We start from the raw sequence: 16,746 nt of genomic DNA on the forward strand, positions 1-16,746 counted from the left end.
ATTTGCTATTTTAGGACAGTACTGGGCAGAATTTGCACCACACAATCTGAACCCAATGTCAATTGGTAGTCTAAAGGGAAAATAATGCGGATGCTGGAAATCTGAAACGAAAACAAAAAATGCTGTAAAAACTCAGCAGGTCTGACAGCATCTGCGGAGAGAAAGACAGAGTTAGTGTTTCGAGTCCGTGTGACTTCTGAAGAAGGGTCATACGGACTCAAAACGTTAACTCTTATCTTTCTCTCCACAGATGCTGTCAGACCTGCTGAGTCAGCTGGTAGTCTAGCTGAAAAACAGCCTAACACTATGGGCAGAATTTTTCGCTTGGCGTGCAGATGCGTGCCCAACACGTTCGAGCATAAAATAGCGCGTGATGACGTCAGACGAGCGTCCCGATGTCATCATGCACTCGCACGATATTTCAGTCGGCTGGCATGTGCTAAAGTCGGAAGTGCACCTGCTAACAATTAAGAGGGCTACTAAACCCCTTAACAGCACAGTTAACTGGGATTTTTTCGCTGCCCGTCCAACCTTACGGTTGGCGGGCGGGCGAATCGGCCTTTACATTTTTCAGGAATCCTCATCGAAGGATGGAATCATTAATTCCATCATTAAATAAAAACAAATAACATTTGGACACAATTTTCATGTTGTATATGTTGAAGTGACTATCTGATGCGTGGGCATTTTTCTCCTGGTTTTTAAAATCTTTATTTTTTGTATTTAAATTCTTCAGCTCCCTGAGGCAGCTCTCTGCCTTCAGGGAGCTTGGTTGGTAGTGGATCCCAAGAAAAGGAATTTGTAGAATGTCTACGAGATGGCTTTTTGGAGCAGCTTGTGGTGGAGCCCACTAGGGAACAGGCAATTCTAGGTTTAGTGATGTGTAATGAGGCAGATTTGATAAGGGAGCTTAAGGTGAAGGAACTCTTAGGAGGAAGTGACCATAATATGATAGAATTTACCCTGTAATTTGAGAGGAAAAAGCTGGAATCAGATGTAACGTTATTACAGTTGAATAAAGGCAACTACAGAGGCATGAGGGAGGAGCTGGCCAGAATTGACTGGGAGATGAGCCTAGCAGGAAAGACAGTGGAACAGCAATGGCAGGAGTTTCTGGGAGTAATTTGGGAGACACAGCAAAAATTCATCCCTAGGAAGAAGAAGCATACTAAAGGGAAGACGAGGCAACCATGGCTGACAAGGGAAGTCAGGGACAGCATAAAAGCTAAAGAGAAAGCATACAATGCGACGAAGACCAGGGGATTGTGAAGCCTACAAAGGCCAACAGAGGACAACTAAAAAAGAAATAAGGAGGGAGCAGATTAAATATGAGGGTAAACTAGCCAGTAATATAAAATAAGATTGCAAGAGTCTTTTTTAGATATGTAAAGGGTAAGAGAGAGGGGCAAAAGTGGACATTGGGCTGCTGGAAAATGTCGCTGGAGAAGTAGTAGTGGGGAACAAAGAAATGGCGGAGGAACTGAATAGGTACTTTGCGTCAGTCTTCACGGTGGAAGACATAAGTAACATCCCCATAGTTCAAGAGAGTCAGGGGGCAGAGGTGAGTATGGTGGCCATTACCAAGGAGAAGGTGCTAGGAAAACTGAAAGGTCTGAAGGTGGATAAATCACCTGGACCAGATGGATTACACCCCAGAGTTCTGAAGGAGATAGCTGAAGAGATAGTGGAGGCGTTAGCAGTGATCTTTCAGGAATCACTGGAGTCAGGGAGGGTCCCAAAGGACTGGAAAATCGCTAATGTAACCCCCCTGTTTAAGAACGGAGTGAGGCAAAAGACGGGAAATTACAGGCCGATTTGCCTGACCTCGGTCGTTGGTAAGATTTTAGAGTCCATTATTAAGGATGAGATTTCAGAATACTTGGAAGTGCATGGTAAACTAGGGCAAAGTCAGCATGGTTTCATCAAGGGGAGGTCATACCTGAAAAATCTGTTAGAATTCTTTGAGGAGGTAACGAGTAGGTTAGACAAAGGAGAGCAAATGGATGTTATCTACTTGGACTTCCAGAAGGCCTTTGACAAGGTGCCGCACAGGAGGCTGCTCAGTAAGATAAGAGCCCATGGTGTTAGAGGCAAGGTACTAGCATGGATAGAAGATTGGCTGTCTGGCAGGAGGCAAAGAATGGGGATAAGGGGGTCCTTCTCAGGATGGCGGCCGGTGACTAGTGGAGTTCCGCAGGGGTCAGTGTTGGGAGCACAACTTTTCACTTTATACATTGATGATCTAGATGAAGGAACTGAGGGCATCCTGGCTAAGTTTGCAGATGATACAAAGATAGGTGGAGGGACAGGTAGTATTGAGGAGGCAGGGAGGCTGCAGAAGGATTTGGACAGGTTAGGAGAATGGGCAAAGAAGTGGCAGATGGAATACAATGTGGGGAAGTGTGAGGTCATGCACTTTGGTAGGAAGAATAGAGACATAAACTATTTTCTAAATGGGGAGAGAATTCAGAAATCTGGAGTGCAAAGGGACTTGGGAGTCCTAGTCCAGGATTCTCTTAAGGTTAACTTGCAAGTTGAGTCAGTAGTTAGGAAGGCAAATGCAATGTTGGCATTTATTTCGAGAGGACTAGAATATAAAAGCAGGGATGTGCTGCTGAGGCTTTATAAGGCTTTGGTCAGACCACATTTAGAATATTGTGAGCAATTTTGGGCCCCGTAACTCAGGAAGGATGTTCTGGCCCTGGAGGAGGGTCCAGAGGAGGTTCACGAGAATGATCCCAGGAATGAAAGGCTTAACATATGAGGAATGTTTGAGGAGTCTGGGTCTATACTCGATGGAGTTTAGAAGGATGAGGGGGGGATCTGATTGAAACTTACAGAATACTGAAAGGCCTGGATAGAGTGGACGTGGGGAAGATGTTTCCATTAGTAGGAGAGACTAGGACCCGAGGGCACAGCCTCAGAGTAAAGGGAAGACCTTTTAGAACAGAGATGAGGAGAAACTTCTTTAGCCAGAGAGTGGTGAATCTATGGAATTCATTGCCACAGAAGGCTGTGGAGGCCAGGTCATTGAGTGTATTTAAGACCGAGATAGATAGGTTCTTGATTGGTAAGGGGATCAAAGATTACGGGGAGAAGGCGGGAGAATGGGATTGAGAAACTAATCAGCCATGATTGAATGGCGGAGCAGACTCGATGGGCCGAATGGCCTAATTTCTGCTCCTATGTCTTATGGTCTTATTCCGCGCTCCCCTGCGCCCGGGCTGACTTCAGCGCTCGCCCTCCTTCCACTCTCAACTCCGGTAGCACCGATTGTATCAGCGTGAAATTGCGATCAAGGGCCAATCGTGGTCGGCGGTCCGTTTCCTGCCCACTCCCGGGCCCGCTGACCCGCTTGCAGAGCTGAAAATTCAGGCCTATGTTTTATTGTATATTGTAGGGCTGGGAGGAGCAGGAAAAGAGTTCCTTGGGGACTCCACACAACAAGCCTGGGGCGACTGTACCTCAGGTGTCCCCCTTCCCTGCCCAAGATCAGCTGCCACGCCCCTAGGCTAACCTTACTCTGTCCCCTGAAACTTGTCGGGGAGCCTGATAATGTGACAGCCTGGAATGTCCGGGGGTGGGGGGTGGGGGGGGTGGGGGCAAGGGGTGGTGGTGGTTTGTGGGGTTGGACATGGTTGACTGCATTTTGTCAGCAGCTGAATACAGAAGAAACCTGGCCCCCAAAGCGGACCAGGCTTCTCAACTGGACTATTGGACGTCGAGCAGGCGCATTCCAATGGCCAACAGTAAAATGTCTGCACCAGGTCAAAATCTCTCTTACTGTTCCTGTCCTCCTTGATGGAAAAGGTTCAGAAACGTGATATAAATTCTGCATTTGTTACAGAAAGGCAGCACTCTAGTTGCAACACAGCTGTAAACTTCCATAAATATATGCATTATACATTCATGTGTGCTCTGCCCGAAGGCAGGTCTCTTGGCTCTTCATCTTGAGCTATTTTCTTGGTGGTTTTTGTCAGCAGTGGTTTGCCATTGCCTTCCACTCTCAGGGACAGGGCAAGGAGGAAGGTCCCAAGTCTCTTAGCTGGAACAGGAATCAAACCCATGCTGTTGGTGTTAATGTGAAGCACACACTAGCCATCTAGCCAACTGAGCTAACCAGCCTCCCCCATATGCATTATAACCAAAGGAAATAGAAAAATCATAACTTATTGAACAAAACTGTTTGCATCTTTCATAAATTCACCATCCATCACTTCTGGAATTTAGTGTTTGCCTCAAACCAACTTCCAGACAAGCTTTGAAGAAACAGTTCCTACTGAAAATAGCTACTACACTGAATTGTAAGATATGGGCCACAGAGACTGAAGAGACACCAGCAGCAAAAGGTGAGGGTGGGAAAGTGTTGGCAATGAGGAAAAGAAAAAAAGAGAATGAGTGAGAATGAATTAAATAACTGAAAACAAACTGAACTGAAATCAAATGAATCAGAATGAATGGAAAAGCAAGACAAGAAGAATAATGAAAGTAATTTGGCAACCTCAGCACTGCTCACTGCAGGACACAGGTCGATCAATATGACTCAGAGATTTCAAAGATAGTTGGTCTGCAATATAGAAAACAGAAATTCTCCTTGGTCTTGGGCATATTGGGGTCAATTTTTCCTTTGGCTTCTAGGGTAATAACCCTTGCCTGTAAGAGTCCATTCAATAAATTCTACATGCTCTGTACCGGACGGCTGACCTCCCCACGCCCACACAAAACAACAAAAATTTACCTCATTTGTCTCTGGTTCTGCCACACATAGTCAGGTAATGCCTAAAACTGGAAAGTGTTTCCTTCATTTCAGCAGCAACAATAACCTGTGTTTGTATAGTGCCTTCAGGGTAATAAAATGTCACAAGGCACTTCATTGGACCATTGCAAAGCAAAATTTGACACCAGGCTACATAAGGAGCTATTAAGGCAGATGACCAAAAGCTTGGTCAAAGGGATAGGTTTGAAGGATCATTTTAAAGGAGGCAAGTGAAGTAGAGAGGCAGAGACGTGAAGGGAGGGAATTGCAAAGCTTCAGGCCTAGGGAGCTAAAGGCACCACCGTCAATAGCAAAATGATTAAAACTGGAAATGCTCAAGAGGCTGGAATTAGAGGAGTGCAGATATTACCCATGGGGGAGATTATAGAAATAGGGATTCAAGGCCATGGAGCGATTTGAAAAAAAAAGAATGAGAATTTTCGAATTAAATGTTGCCTAACCTGGAGTCAATGTAGTTCGGTGAGTGCATGAATGAACAGGACTTGTCATAAGTAAGGGCATGGGTAGCAGAGTTTTGTATGTACTCAAGGTTATGGATGCTAGAAGCCCACCAAGAGTGAGGAAGAATCATCAAGTCTAGAGGGAACAAATGGGTTCCTGAAAGAGATAAGCTGAAGTAGAGGTTGGGTCCAGTACTGATGTCAGATAGGCAGTCTAAAAATTTAGAAATATAGGAGAGGTCAAGAGAGGTGGTGGTGAGGCAGAGCTGGGTGTCTAGCTAGGTATCATCAGCTTGCATGAGAATCTGCGCTGTTTCTTTTCAGGTGATGTTGCCTAATGTACACAGCATTGGTGAGACCACATCTGGAGTAGCGTACAGCTTTGGTCTCCTTATTTGAAAAAATATATAATTGTGTTAGCAGTCCAGGAAAGTTCACTTGACTCATTCCTGGAATGAGCTAGGGGCTTATCTTAAGAAAGGGTGAACAGGTTGGGACTCTACCCATTGGCATTTAGAAGAATGAGAGTGATCTCAGTGAAACATACATGATCCTGAGGGGATTTGATAGGTCCTGGGAGGATGATTCCACTTGCGGCAGAGACGAGAACCAGGGGAATAACAGGTCCACCATTTAAGGAGGAGATGAGGATTCTTTTTTTTTCTGAGAGTCGTTAGTATGTGAAATTCTCTTCCTCAGAAAGCAATGGAGGCTGGGTCACTGAATTTATTCAAGGCAGACTTAGGTTTTTGATAGACAAGGGAGTCAAGGGTTACGGGCAGCAGATGGCAAAGTGTTGAGACCACAACCAGATCAGCCATGATGTAATTGAATGGCGAAGCAGGCTCAAAGGGCTGACTGGCCTACTCCTGCTCTCAAGTCCTGTTCCTATGTTTGTAGGGGAAGCAAAAACAAAAGGGGTAATGATGTGTGTGTGGAAATAGACGCCATTGCAGGTAATTCTCTGGCTACAAATAGATAGCAAGTGCAGTCCCACCCAGCTAGAATACAATGGAAAGGGCTTGGAGGAGGATGGTGTGATCAACTGTGTCAAAGCCTGCAGACAGGCTGAGAAGGACGAGTAGAGAAAGTTTACCTTTGTCACAATCACACAGGATGTCACTGGTGACTTTGATAAGAGCAGTTTTGACACTCTGCCGAGAGAAACATTATTGGAGGGAGGGATTGAAGCATGACATACCGGGAAAGATGAATATGTGTTTGTTTGCTGGGGGGGGGGGGGGGGGGGGGTGGGGGGCGCAATTCATTCAAGGGTTTTGGAGAGCAAAGGGAGATTGGAGATGGGGCGGTAGTTTGCAAGGACAGAGAGGTCAAGGATTGTTTTTTGAGGAGAGGCGTAATGACAGCAGGTTTGAAGGAGAGAGGTACTGTATCGGAATAGAAAAACTTGACATATGAGCCATTGCATAAGGAAAGGAAAGAAAGAGCGATGGCCGGGCGGGGGGGCCCAGAGAAGAGCTTGGTCCAGTGGGCTAGGACAAAGAGGGGAGTGGCAGAGATAGATGAACAGATAGTTGCAATCCATGTGATAATGAAGTTCATCAGCTTCTTGCACTTGTTGAAGGTAAGGGTGGTGGAGATAGGAAGAGGGATTTAAGAAGATGGCTTGCAGCCTGAAAAAGAAGCCAGGGTTATTTTTACTTTCCATGATGATCCTGGACTAGTGAGCAGTTTTGGCTGATGAGAGCAAGACCCGATAGTGCTTTAATATAACACATTAATAAACCCTGCAACCACAGTCAAAGGAAAGGAAAACTACAAGTGACTTATCATTTAAGAATATCACCAACATTATCTGTATGTATGTTGTACAGACTTCCTTTCTAAGGAAGAAAAAATACAGAGTAAAGTTTCATACATGGACTAAAAATCAATACATACATTCAGGCTGTGCACTAATGGTGGTGCTACCCACATTCCTAAAAACATTGCAGCACTCTGTGATGTCTGAGCCTGGGTAACTGCTATTTCAATGCAGTGCTGCTGAATGTCCTCACCTATAGTGAAGAAAAAAAATGGTATTAAAGCTGGTATACTAAAGCATGACCACTGCATGGCACTGTTTACTTTATGAATGGCTGCAGAGTTGGGTGCAATCTGTAGCTGTTTCCCTACACAATTAGAAGATACTGACAAATCTTGATTTCCAAACTTGTTTCCTTAGCTAATTTAAGATGAGGCCAGAGCACCACGATGGACTGTGATTACCAATGACTCCTGCATTCTTAACAACGTAGCAGTGCAACGAGCTCGGGGAGCAAGTTCCAGCCCAAAAAGGTTTGCATTGCAGGACTGTGGCATTTAAAAGAACATAACTTAATAGCAGTGGGGGAGTGGGGGGTCGGGGTGGGGGGGGGGGGTTATAAATCATTGTCACGGTACTTCTAATCCTTGCCATAATTTTAGAAAAAGGCACATTAATTTACCCCTGCACTCATTAAAAGAGACAAATCTAATGAATGCAACAGCAGGAACTTCCATGGCACAAATCAGCAAGAAGTCCCAGTACCCACAGATAGTTCATTTGACAAGAGGGGGTTCAGTGTCAAATTTGAATGGCTAAGTAGCACATCTGACACAGAAACTAACCCCTCATGACCTTGGAGTGCTGGACCTCTCATCACTTCAGGTTTTTTTTCCCCAGGATAGAACCCATGTAAGCTGGCAATGGATTAACTACTTAGTTGATTCTTGGCTTTGCTGAAAAGCTGAGTTTTAAAAAAAATTAATTTGTTAAAAGGAATTGTTCGAAGGAATATTCCAACGTAAGATACTACAATTATCTTACCGTTCAGCACTCGGGAGAAAATACATCATAAAGAATGATATTTGCTTAAAATTACTAATTAAATTCACCACTTGGTGACTGACTTCCCATTCAGAGACCAACATATCTCCATAACATTTGCAAAGGTTTTTTTTGCAGAAATGTAATTCTTTAGAAATGTAAAACTTCATATAATCTCCCTGTAATCTCCCAAGCATCAATCCCCTCTGTGCATTCAAAGCAGGTGAGGCACAAGGCCAGGTGAAGGAACATAATCTTTGCTGTACCCAGCCTCAGAAACACTAGAAAGATCATGACCCTGACTGAAAGACCAACCGTTTTAAAGTCTTAAATATAAATGAAATTATTGGGTATTTCTCCCACAATATAAGTTTAAGGCAGTTGTAGATAGGCCATTGTCATTGAATATCCTTTTAAAAGGGAAGAAAATAGCCAAATACCTCTCATCAAATAATGGACCTTTCACAGCATTGTCTTATAATCAATCACTACACCTTGTATGACTTACCAAAATTCAGTCTCATAAGTGGAGAAAGTATGGAAGCCCAATTAACAGGGGGATATTGATGACTGTTCCCACATCCAGCGATGGGCCCCAACAAAACCTTTACTAGCTGGGGAGGAATTCTCTCAGGGCCTGAAAACGAAAGAAGAAAACCAGGCATAAGAAACCAGTGCAGTGGTAGCATGGTGTGTTGACGTGGATTGTAGCGGTGGACTGATTTTGAGTTCATTTATGCTGTTAGAAATAGCACAAGACACCTAACAGCAATTCAATGTGTAGTAGATACACCTTCCTAGCAACAAACTGCAGATCATTTTATAATCCCTCTTATACATATATAAATATATATGTCCAAAACTCAAATTTCTGAACTCCTCATTTAACTTGATGTTTGCATTCAGTCCCAGCTGCTTAATAGTCTAATAGCTGCTCTGAGGGCATCTTGTTGAAACCTATATACGGGATTGTCCCAGTAAACGGGTTAATGACTATCAGACCCTTGGAAATATCTGATTTACACAGCGCACATGCATCATTTAAGAAAAGCCTAATGGAGCATTTTCATCAAGCTAAAAATTTTTTTTACTTGCTATCGCAGAAGCACCACGTTATACAAGTTTTGGGTATATCATATATCTGTCCTGGAGAAACTCTATTGATATGCACAAAAGTCAGTGCTTTGGGCTAGTTGGAATCAGATTTGGGGATGCCATGGCTGATTACTGTTGTATTTGACTTCAGGTATGTGTCCTTTGCTGCGTGTTGTGCTGGCAGGAGCTGTTGCTATGAACCGGGAATGCTGGTGCCATTCTCAGTTTCGATGCATGATCCTGTTCAAATTGTATGCTTGACGACTGTGACAATTGGCCCCGTTGTATCCCAACACACTCATCTCAAGATCTGCATCCCAGCTGTGAGAGTGAATGGGGCAGTTCAGAGAAGCAGGCATTCTGCCCAGTAATCCAGATCAGAATCAGCTGCAAGCGCAAGCAGATCTGAAATGGGAGTTTCCATGGGAGCGAAAAAAAGTCACAATAACTGACGTAGCTTACAGATAGCCGTGGCTTTATTTAGTAAATGAGACAGGGGTGGGTGCACCTCATACTCCCCCCAGGCTTTCCTTCTCCTCTGGGTGATACAACAAATTTGTTTATGGATAACATGCTGCAGTACAGTAAGATCTCGCCCCAGAGGTGTTCCACTTATCAGGCTTCTCCTTATAGGGCAGAATACAAATAAGGGAAGCAATTTCAAATCATCCAATCCAAAAAGAGAAAAACCTACAGTACCCATTACACCACCCAACAGAGTCTTGAATAAGGGTTTTAACTGTGAGTATTGCTGGGGGAAAAAAAAGAGGCATATCATCATGAACTCATCAGAGCAGGTGCAAAAGTACCATTTCAAAGGGAACAACAATTTATACTGCATGAGAAAAGTGTGTGGATAGGTTGACAAGTGGACTCTGGTTGGTCAAGGTGTTGCCATGGAGAATGCACCATGGAACAGTTATCCCCATGCTTTTGTTTAATTGAAAAAGGTGCAATGTCTGGAGATATGCAGATTTTCATCTTCACTATACTTCTTGGAAGTTTATTCTAATGTTTGATTTAGAAGGTCAGCGTCACATTTATATAGCACCCTAGCCTATCTCATTCTAATGCATTTTACATACAACTAATTCCTTTGAAGGACAGCTGCTGTTGTCATGTGGGTAAATGTGGCAGCCATTTTACACACAGCAATATTCCCCAACTCAGAACGAGTTAAATGGCCAATTAACCTAGTCTCAAAAGTGTTGCCAAAAGGAGAAATGTTGGTCAGGACAATACCTGCTCGTCTTCAAATAGTACCTGGGGTCTCTAATTTCCAACTGAACCTCCAGAACCACTAGAACAGGCAAACATGGCCTCAGCTAAACACCACAAGTCCAGCACCTCCAAAAATGCAGCACAACCTCAATGCTGAAGCTTCAATTTTGTTTCAAGTCCCAAGGTGGGGTTTGAATCCCCTATCTTATGTGACTTGGTGATTATGCTTTATGAAAATAAATTCTTCCAGACATTAGTTCTGGATTTACCCTTCATCAGTTTGGACCCTTTGCCTCCTTGTGTTGATTTACTAATGCTTCAAATTTACCAATTTTATACCATTTAATATCGAACATTAATGCTAATCTCCAAGTCCTTGGTTGCCTCCTTTAGAGGCTGATCTGCACTCATAGCTCAGTTCCCTGATTCAAGGGGTCAGCCTCATGATTTTTCTCTGAACTGCGGCCACAACTTGCATGTCAGCGACCAATGTTGGACCACTGCACTTGAGGTGCAGCCTGAGCAGAGCACTGGGCAGTTTTAGCAGCTTTAGTTAACCATGATTGCAGTATTTTCACAACATAGTTCAGCATTCAGTTTACTTGATTTAGTCAAAAACAATGAATGACTTAATTGATTTTAACTCAAGGAACAAGAGTTTGAGAATGTGTCTGCAGATTCTCAGGTACTCATAAGTTATCCATGACTAAGTCTCATTGGTAATCCTGACAAAATATTCACACCCAAAACAATAACTAATTTGTTCACGCCACAGATGCGCCTGGTAACTGAGCAGCTCCAGCATTTTCTGCTTTTGTTTCAAATTTTCAGCATCTGCAATTTTTTTGCATTATTTTGATATTGCCAATGGTTTATTCAGATTAAAATGACTAAGGCTGTCAGCACCACTGGGTTCAGAAGGATAAAAGGAAGAGTTACTGAGTAGAAAATGAGGTCTGAGCTGTTGAACATTCTTGAGAGAATGCCACACGTCCTTTCCTAGCGTGCTTTTAACTGAAGCCAATTACATTAGGTTTCAGTTGCACTGTTGCATGTGCCATCATAAGCTTTTTTAAAATATCAATACCATTTCAGAAGGCAGTCAAAGGTCAATTAGAGCCTAATTAGATAAGGCAGATTTCATTTTGGTGGTGTTAAAAAAGTTGTGTTAAGTGTTATCTTTTTCTTTGTATAAGGCTTACTAGATCTGAGAGTTGAACAGGATCTAGGGCACATCAAGATCCTGTGTTGGGTCAAGAATTTCAATATGAAATGAAATGAGCCCAATCTTACAGCCAGCCTTTAATTCAGAATTGCACCTTCACAGTGTTCTTCAGCTGTAAAGTAATGCCACCTTCAGGCAGGCTCACACCCCTTATGAAATAAAGTTCGATGTCAGTAGGAAAATTATGGAAGCTATTGATATTGAACATTTCAAAGCACAAACCCAGATTTAGGTTTAAACAAAGTGACCTTCCAGAGGCCGCTGGTTAATACTTTTGTTTGCAACAAAACATCACAACTGTACGGCATTTTGTGAAGCAGTGGGTACAATTTAATAATAACTCTAGCAAAACAGGGTGTTACAATCATTATAAAACACCACCTAAAAGAGCACCTTCAACCCAAACTCAGAACTGTTCCAAGGGCATCAAATTAATCAGAATTGAACAATGAGGAAGTTAATTAGCAATTTTTTTTGAAAGGGAAACAATTTTTGATACAATTAAATACTTTTGATATCATACCTTTTTTTCCCGCTTCAATGATATAGTCAGTAGCAGACCTGATGACACTCTTTTCTGGCAAATAGCCAAAATCTGGAGGCACTGCAAAAACGATTGATCTCATTAGGTAAAGAGCCAGATATGTTAACTCCACAAACAATGTTTCCCTGTGTTATTGGTCAGCATATCACTCACTGGTTTCAAAAAGTGTGAAACAACACTCAAACAATCTGTAGTGCTTCGTTAACCAGCCAACCAAGCAATTAACAAAAAGAAAAACCACTTAGATCTGCATGAAAACTGCTGGACACAACACAGCACTTCACACAAAACTGACAGTCTGATTTTTAAAAAAAACTCAGTTGTAATTAGATGACAGATAGATGGCTAAAAGAAAATACATTGGAAACACATTTCAAAGTTGATGTTAGCTGACAAGTAAAACCCTGCTGTCATATTCAGTTTCAATGGTCTGCTTTCCAAACTCTAGCAAAATGTACGACTCAGTCGCCTGGCAACGGGGTAAGTAGTCTCAGCATCCTGGTAGCTTAATCACTTGAAAAATGTGGCATCTACAGATACACAGCATGTATGCTGTACTGCAGGTCACCGTCAAAGGAGATGCTAAGTGGAGTGTGGGGGGTGGTGGTGGGGGGTGGTTTGGCGGGCTGTGGCAGAAGGCAAGAAGTGACAGTTTTCAATATAAAGCCCTTGATCAAAAAAGATTTTTTTAAAAACCTATTTGGAGAGTCTTGCACCTTGTAGAAGATACTTAACATTCAAATTATCATTGTTGCTTCCACAAGATCGTCACATCAGGTCTCCAGCAAGGTCTTGTGGATTTGACATTAGTTATGAGTGGCAGCTCCAAATGAGGTAATGCAGTTCAGAATTCCTTCCAGTCCTGCTTGCTGATCCAGGTGGTGTCCAAAATAGGCAATGCCTAGACTGCATGGAGGTTGTGTGATTGTTTTCAAAAGTTACTCAAATTTGAGACTTAAAGAAAGTAATCCTTCCATACGCATTTCTCCTTAAATGCATCCCTTTCAATTACTAAAGTTTCTAATCCTATAAAATGAATATTTAAGAGAAGAAAGGCAAGGATCAGAAATTGCTAAGATTTTCTGTAAAATGTTGTCTTCAAGTTTATCTCACCTTATCAAATTCTCTTCTTTCTTCCTGCATGTCCATCTTCCCCAACCACACTCCACCCACAAAGTATTTCCCAATTGAGTAGTAATGCAGGGACATGAACTAGATTTCTACAGGACACTGTTGGATCAGTCACAGCAGTAAGGGTTAACATTTTTTCCCTCTACCGCTCCTCCTCACCCCCACTTTGGCAATACAACTGAGATCAGCAATTCAATTTGTAGGGAACTGCAAGGGAGAACTCTACATCTCATCACTCTTTGGTGCAGCATGTTAAATGCACTGCCATAGCATGACCATATGTTCAGTTCTAAAGGGAGCTCATGAAAATAAGCACAATCTTCATTTTTATTAATATCAGTCCTCTGCCAGTTACACTCAGTATCGAGTCACCAAGGGGTGCACAAGGCTAGATGAGATAATTCACCCTCCATTTTCACTCTATCCTTGTTGGGCCAATTCTTAGCTCAATATCTCCTCTAAAGGTGCAGACAAGGCTTGGAGCTTACTATTTGCGGAATCATGGTGCACACTCACTCGAAGGCAAGCTGTAGCATTGTGTTACAAATATCAGAATGAGCTAAAATAAGATTTAACAATAATCCTCTTACAAGTACCTGCTAATTAAGGCAACTAACTTCAATTCTAATTAGCTCGGTCCATAAAAAAGACTTAGTAACTGACCATAGTGGCTCTCATCAGCAAAGCCACTAATAAAATATGCACCAAGCCTCGTCTCAGTGGTAGCTCTCTCACCTCTGAGTCAGAAGGTCATGGGTTCAAACCCCACTCCAGAGACTCGATCACCTAATCCAGACAGACGCCTCAATGATGGAGGGAGTGCTGCACTCTGTCAGAGGTGAGATGTTATAACCAAGGCTCCATTTATCCTCTCAGGTGAGCATAAAAAATTCCACAGGATTATTTCAAGAGTACTTAGGTGCTGTTCCTCTATTCTAACTATTATTTCTAAACCAACATTTATCTAATTTTTTCTGTGACTTCACTCTGCGAAAGTAGCCAGCTGTGGCCTTTGATAAAACCTTCTCTTTCCAATGACTCGACCTTACTACAGTTCAGCATTATAATGTTGTAAAACACCCTTTAAGATCTGTCACCAAGAAGAAACACAATAAAATGACAGCAATGAAGAATCCCAAACATAAGGCTCAAAATAAACAGAAATAGAATGTCGATAGGGATACTCATATTTTGCTTATCATATGATTTCCACACCCTCAACTGTGGATCATGACAGATGCCTAATGTGTGCGCCTCTGGGCCTCTATTCATGGCCGGTCAGCTCTGGGATTTTGGAGAAGCTGTCATGGAGCTGTCATAAATGGCAATCAACAAAAAATTAACTCACATCTTTCTTCAGTAACATTCTCAAGAGTTTGTTCTCCGTGTAACCCACTGAAGCTTTGTGTTTCAACTTTAAAGGATATTCAATACTTTTAAAGTATGCTATGTACTCAAGACATGAGTTACTTTATATATTGAAGGCACATACCCATGGGAGATTTATAAATTTGTAGAATTTTTCTATCAGATGTTGAATTTTAAAATTCTCATCTATGTTTTCAAATACTTTCACAGCTTCATGCTTTCCTACCTCCATAACCTCCGACATTCCTACAATCCTCCAAAATCTCTGTACTCCTCCAATTCTGGCTTTTTCCACATCACGGGCAGCTGCACCTTCATCTGCCGAGACCCTAAGCTCTGTAATTCTCTCTGCCTGTGTCTCTTCCTTTAAGATGCTCTTTTAATCCTAACTCTTTGACCAAGCTTTTGACACATGTTCTCATCTCTCCTCGCGTGGCTCAGTGTTAAATTTGTTTGATATTCACTTCTGCACAGTGCCTGGGCATGTTTTACTACCTTATAGGAGCTATATAAATGCAAGTTCTTGTTGTTGAAATCTTCACTTTTGAAATGGGCAAATAAAATATTGGCAGCATTGCTGGGTTTATATAATTAATAAATTTTCACAATGTGCATTAATAGTACTAACCTGATGTTCTACTCTGACTGGATGACATGTTGGTCAAGTGAAGATGTCCTAAAGCATAGGCAGCATTGGACTGGAGTCCAATGACTCCAGAAAAGCTAATTATCTGTGATAAGGAAACACACAATAGGTGGGTAAATTTTAAAAATGCACACAAAATACTGTAAGTCATGTAACTGAGCAAGTGTAATGCCTAAAACAATTTTTTTTGTAGATTTCACAGAAATATTCTTCCATAGCTTTACATGAAAATATATTTTTAATATGGCAGCTTTATTTTTTTTTAAAACCCCTTTTAGCTTCCCATCTCTATACCTCACAAGAAGCTGACAATTTAAAAGCTGGAAACAATTTGTCATAATTATTGGTTGGCAGGCTAGCTGCTAAAGTGACCATGTGGAAGAAATATCAGCTTTGAGCTGTTCTAACCATAAATAACAATGGCTCATTCATTTAAAAGGAGGATAATTCCATCCACCATCTAGAGGGTGTTCTTTCAGGGTCTCCACACACAGGTCAGGTTCAATTGGCTGCTATCACCCACCAATGAAGTCCACTGATGAGTAGTTCAGCAGAAAGCAGAAAATGACAACAAATCAGCATTCAAGGTGACTCTGAATGCTGATCAGAAGGCATCACAGATCTAAAACACAATACCTTCAAAATCTTCCAGCAAGTATTGGCCTTATGAGTTTATCATTGTACCTAACATTGGATCAGTGGTTGAATAATTTATATTCCACATGTTTTCTCCACAACATTCTGATGGAGGGTCATAAACCTGAAATGTTAACTTGTTTCTCTTCACAGATCCTGCCTGACCTGCTAAGTCTTTCCAGCATTTTCTGTTTTATTTCTATACAACGCTCTTCCTCTTTTGAATATTTTTAATTAACTTATGAAACCAATGATTTCCTGCATTTCTATAACAAATTACATGATATCAATCATTAAGGTTGAAAATAGTGGTAAAGTAACAATTTACTTAACCAAGTATAATTGATGCTAATATGAGAGGCACAGCATTCAGGAACCACAAGTTACGTATCTGCAAGATGTCTGAAATGAATGAGGGAGAAGCAAGACCTGCACAGTGAGAGATTTGGTTTCACTGCTGCTCGATGTTACTTTACAGCAATACCATGTTCCAAAGTTGTCACATTCCATCAGTGTTACACATACAGTTTAAATGAAATGGGCATGAATCCAAATAATTTGATGCAAGATAAGTTTTCATTTGACATCAAGGTATTTTGTTCAACACGGAGCCTGCTCTGATATCTATTTGTTCATATTTTGACAAAATGAAAAGTGGGCTGTTCGTACTGACCAACTGCTCAATGAACATAAATTTCCAGTGGCCAATTTCGAGACTCACGCATCCAGGATTATGCCAATCTCAATCCTGGGTACATAAAAGCAATTTCCTGGTCATTATATGAAAGCAATTTTTCACTGCTCCATGTGAGAAGAGGTTAGAAGCTATTAAGCCATAAATTTGTCCAGACTAA

The 16,746-nt window shown here is 41.8% G+C and overlaps 1 protein-coding gene across 10 annotated transcripts in view; it reads right to left on the reverse strand.

Moving 5' to 3' along the window:
- focad (focadhesin) overlaps positions 1 to 16,746 on the reverse strand; it is a 243,647-nt gene that overhangs the window by 40,469 nt on the left and 186,432 nt on the right. For all 10 annotated transcript variants that reach the window (XM_078569505.1, XM_078569555.1, XM_078569487.1 and 7 more), the window contains 4 exons: positions 15,239 to 15,341; positions 12,091 to 12,171; positions 8,535 to 8,663; positions 7,120 to 7,235 (listed from right to left, as the gene is read on the reverse strand). In XM_078569505.1, coding sequence (XP_078425631.1) covers positions 7,120 to 7,235; positions 8,535 to 8,663; positions 12,091 to 12,171; positions 15,239 to 15,341 — 429 coding nt within the window. The remainder of the gene's footprint in view (positions 1 to 7,119; positions 7,236 to 8,534; positions 8,664 to 12,090; positions 12,172 to 15,238; positions 15,342 to 16,746) is intronic.

This window comes from Cetorhinus maximus, chromosome 2 (genome assembly GCF_964194155.1).
Source record: "Cetorhinus maximus chromosome 2, sCetMax3.hap1.1, whole genome shotgun sequence".
In the NCBI taxonomy this organism is placed as follows: domain Eukaryota; kingdom Metazoa; phylum Chordata; class Chondrichthyes; order Lamniformes; family Cetorhinidae; genus Cetorhinus; species Cetorhinus maximus.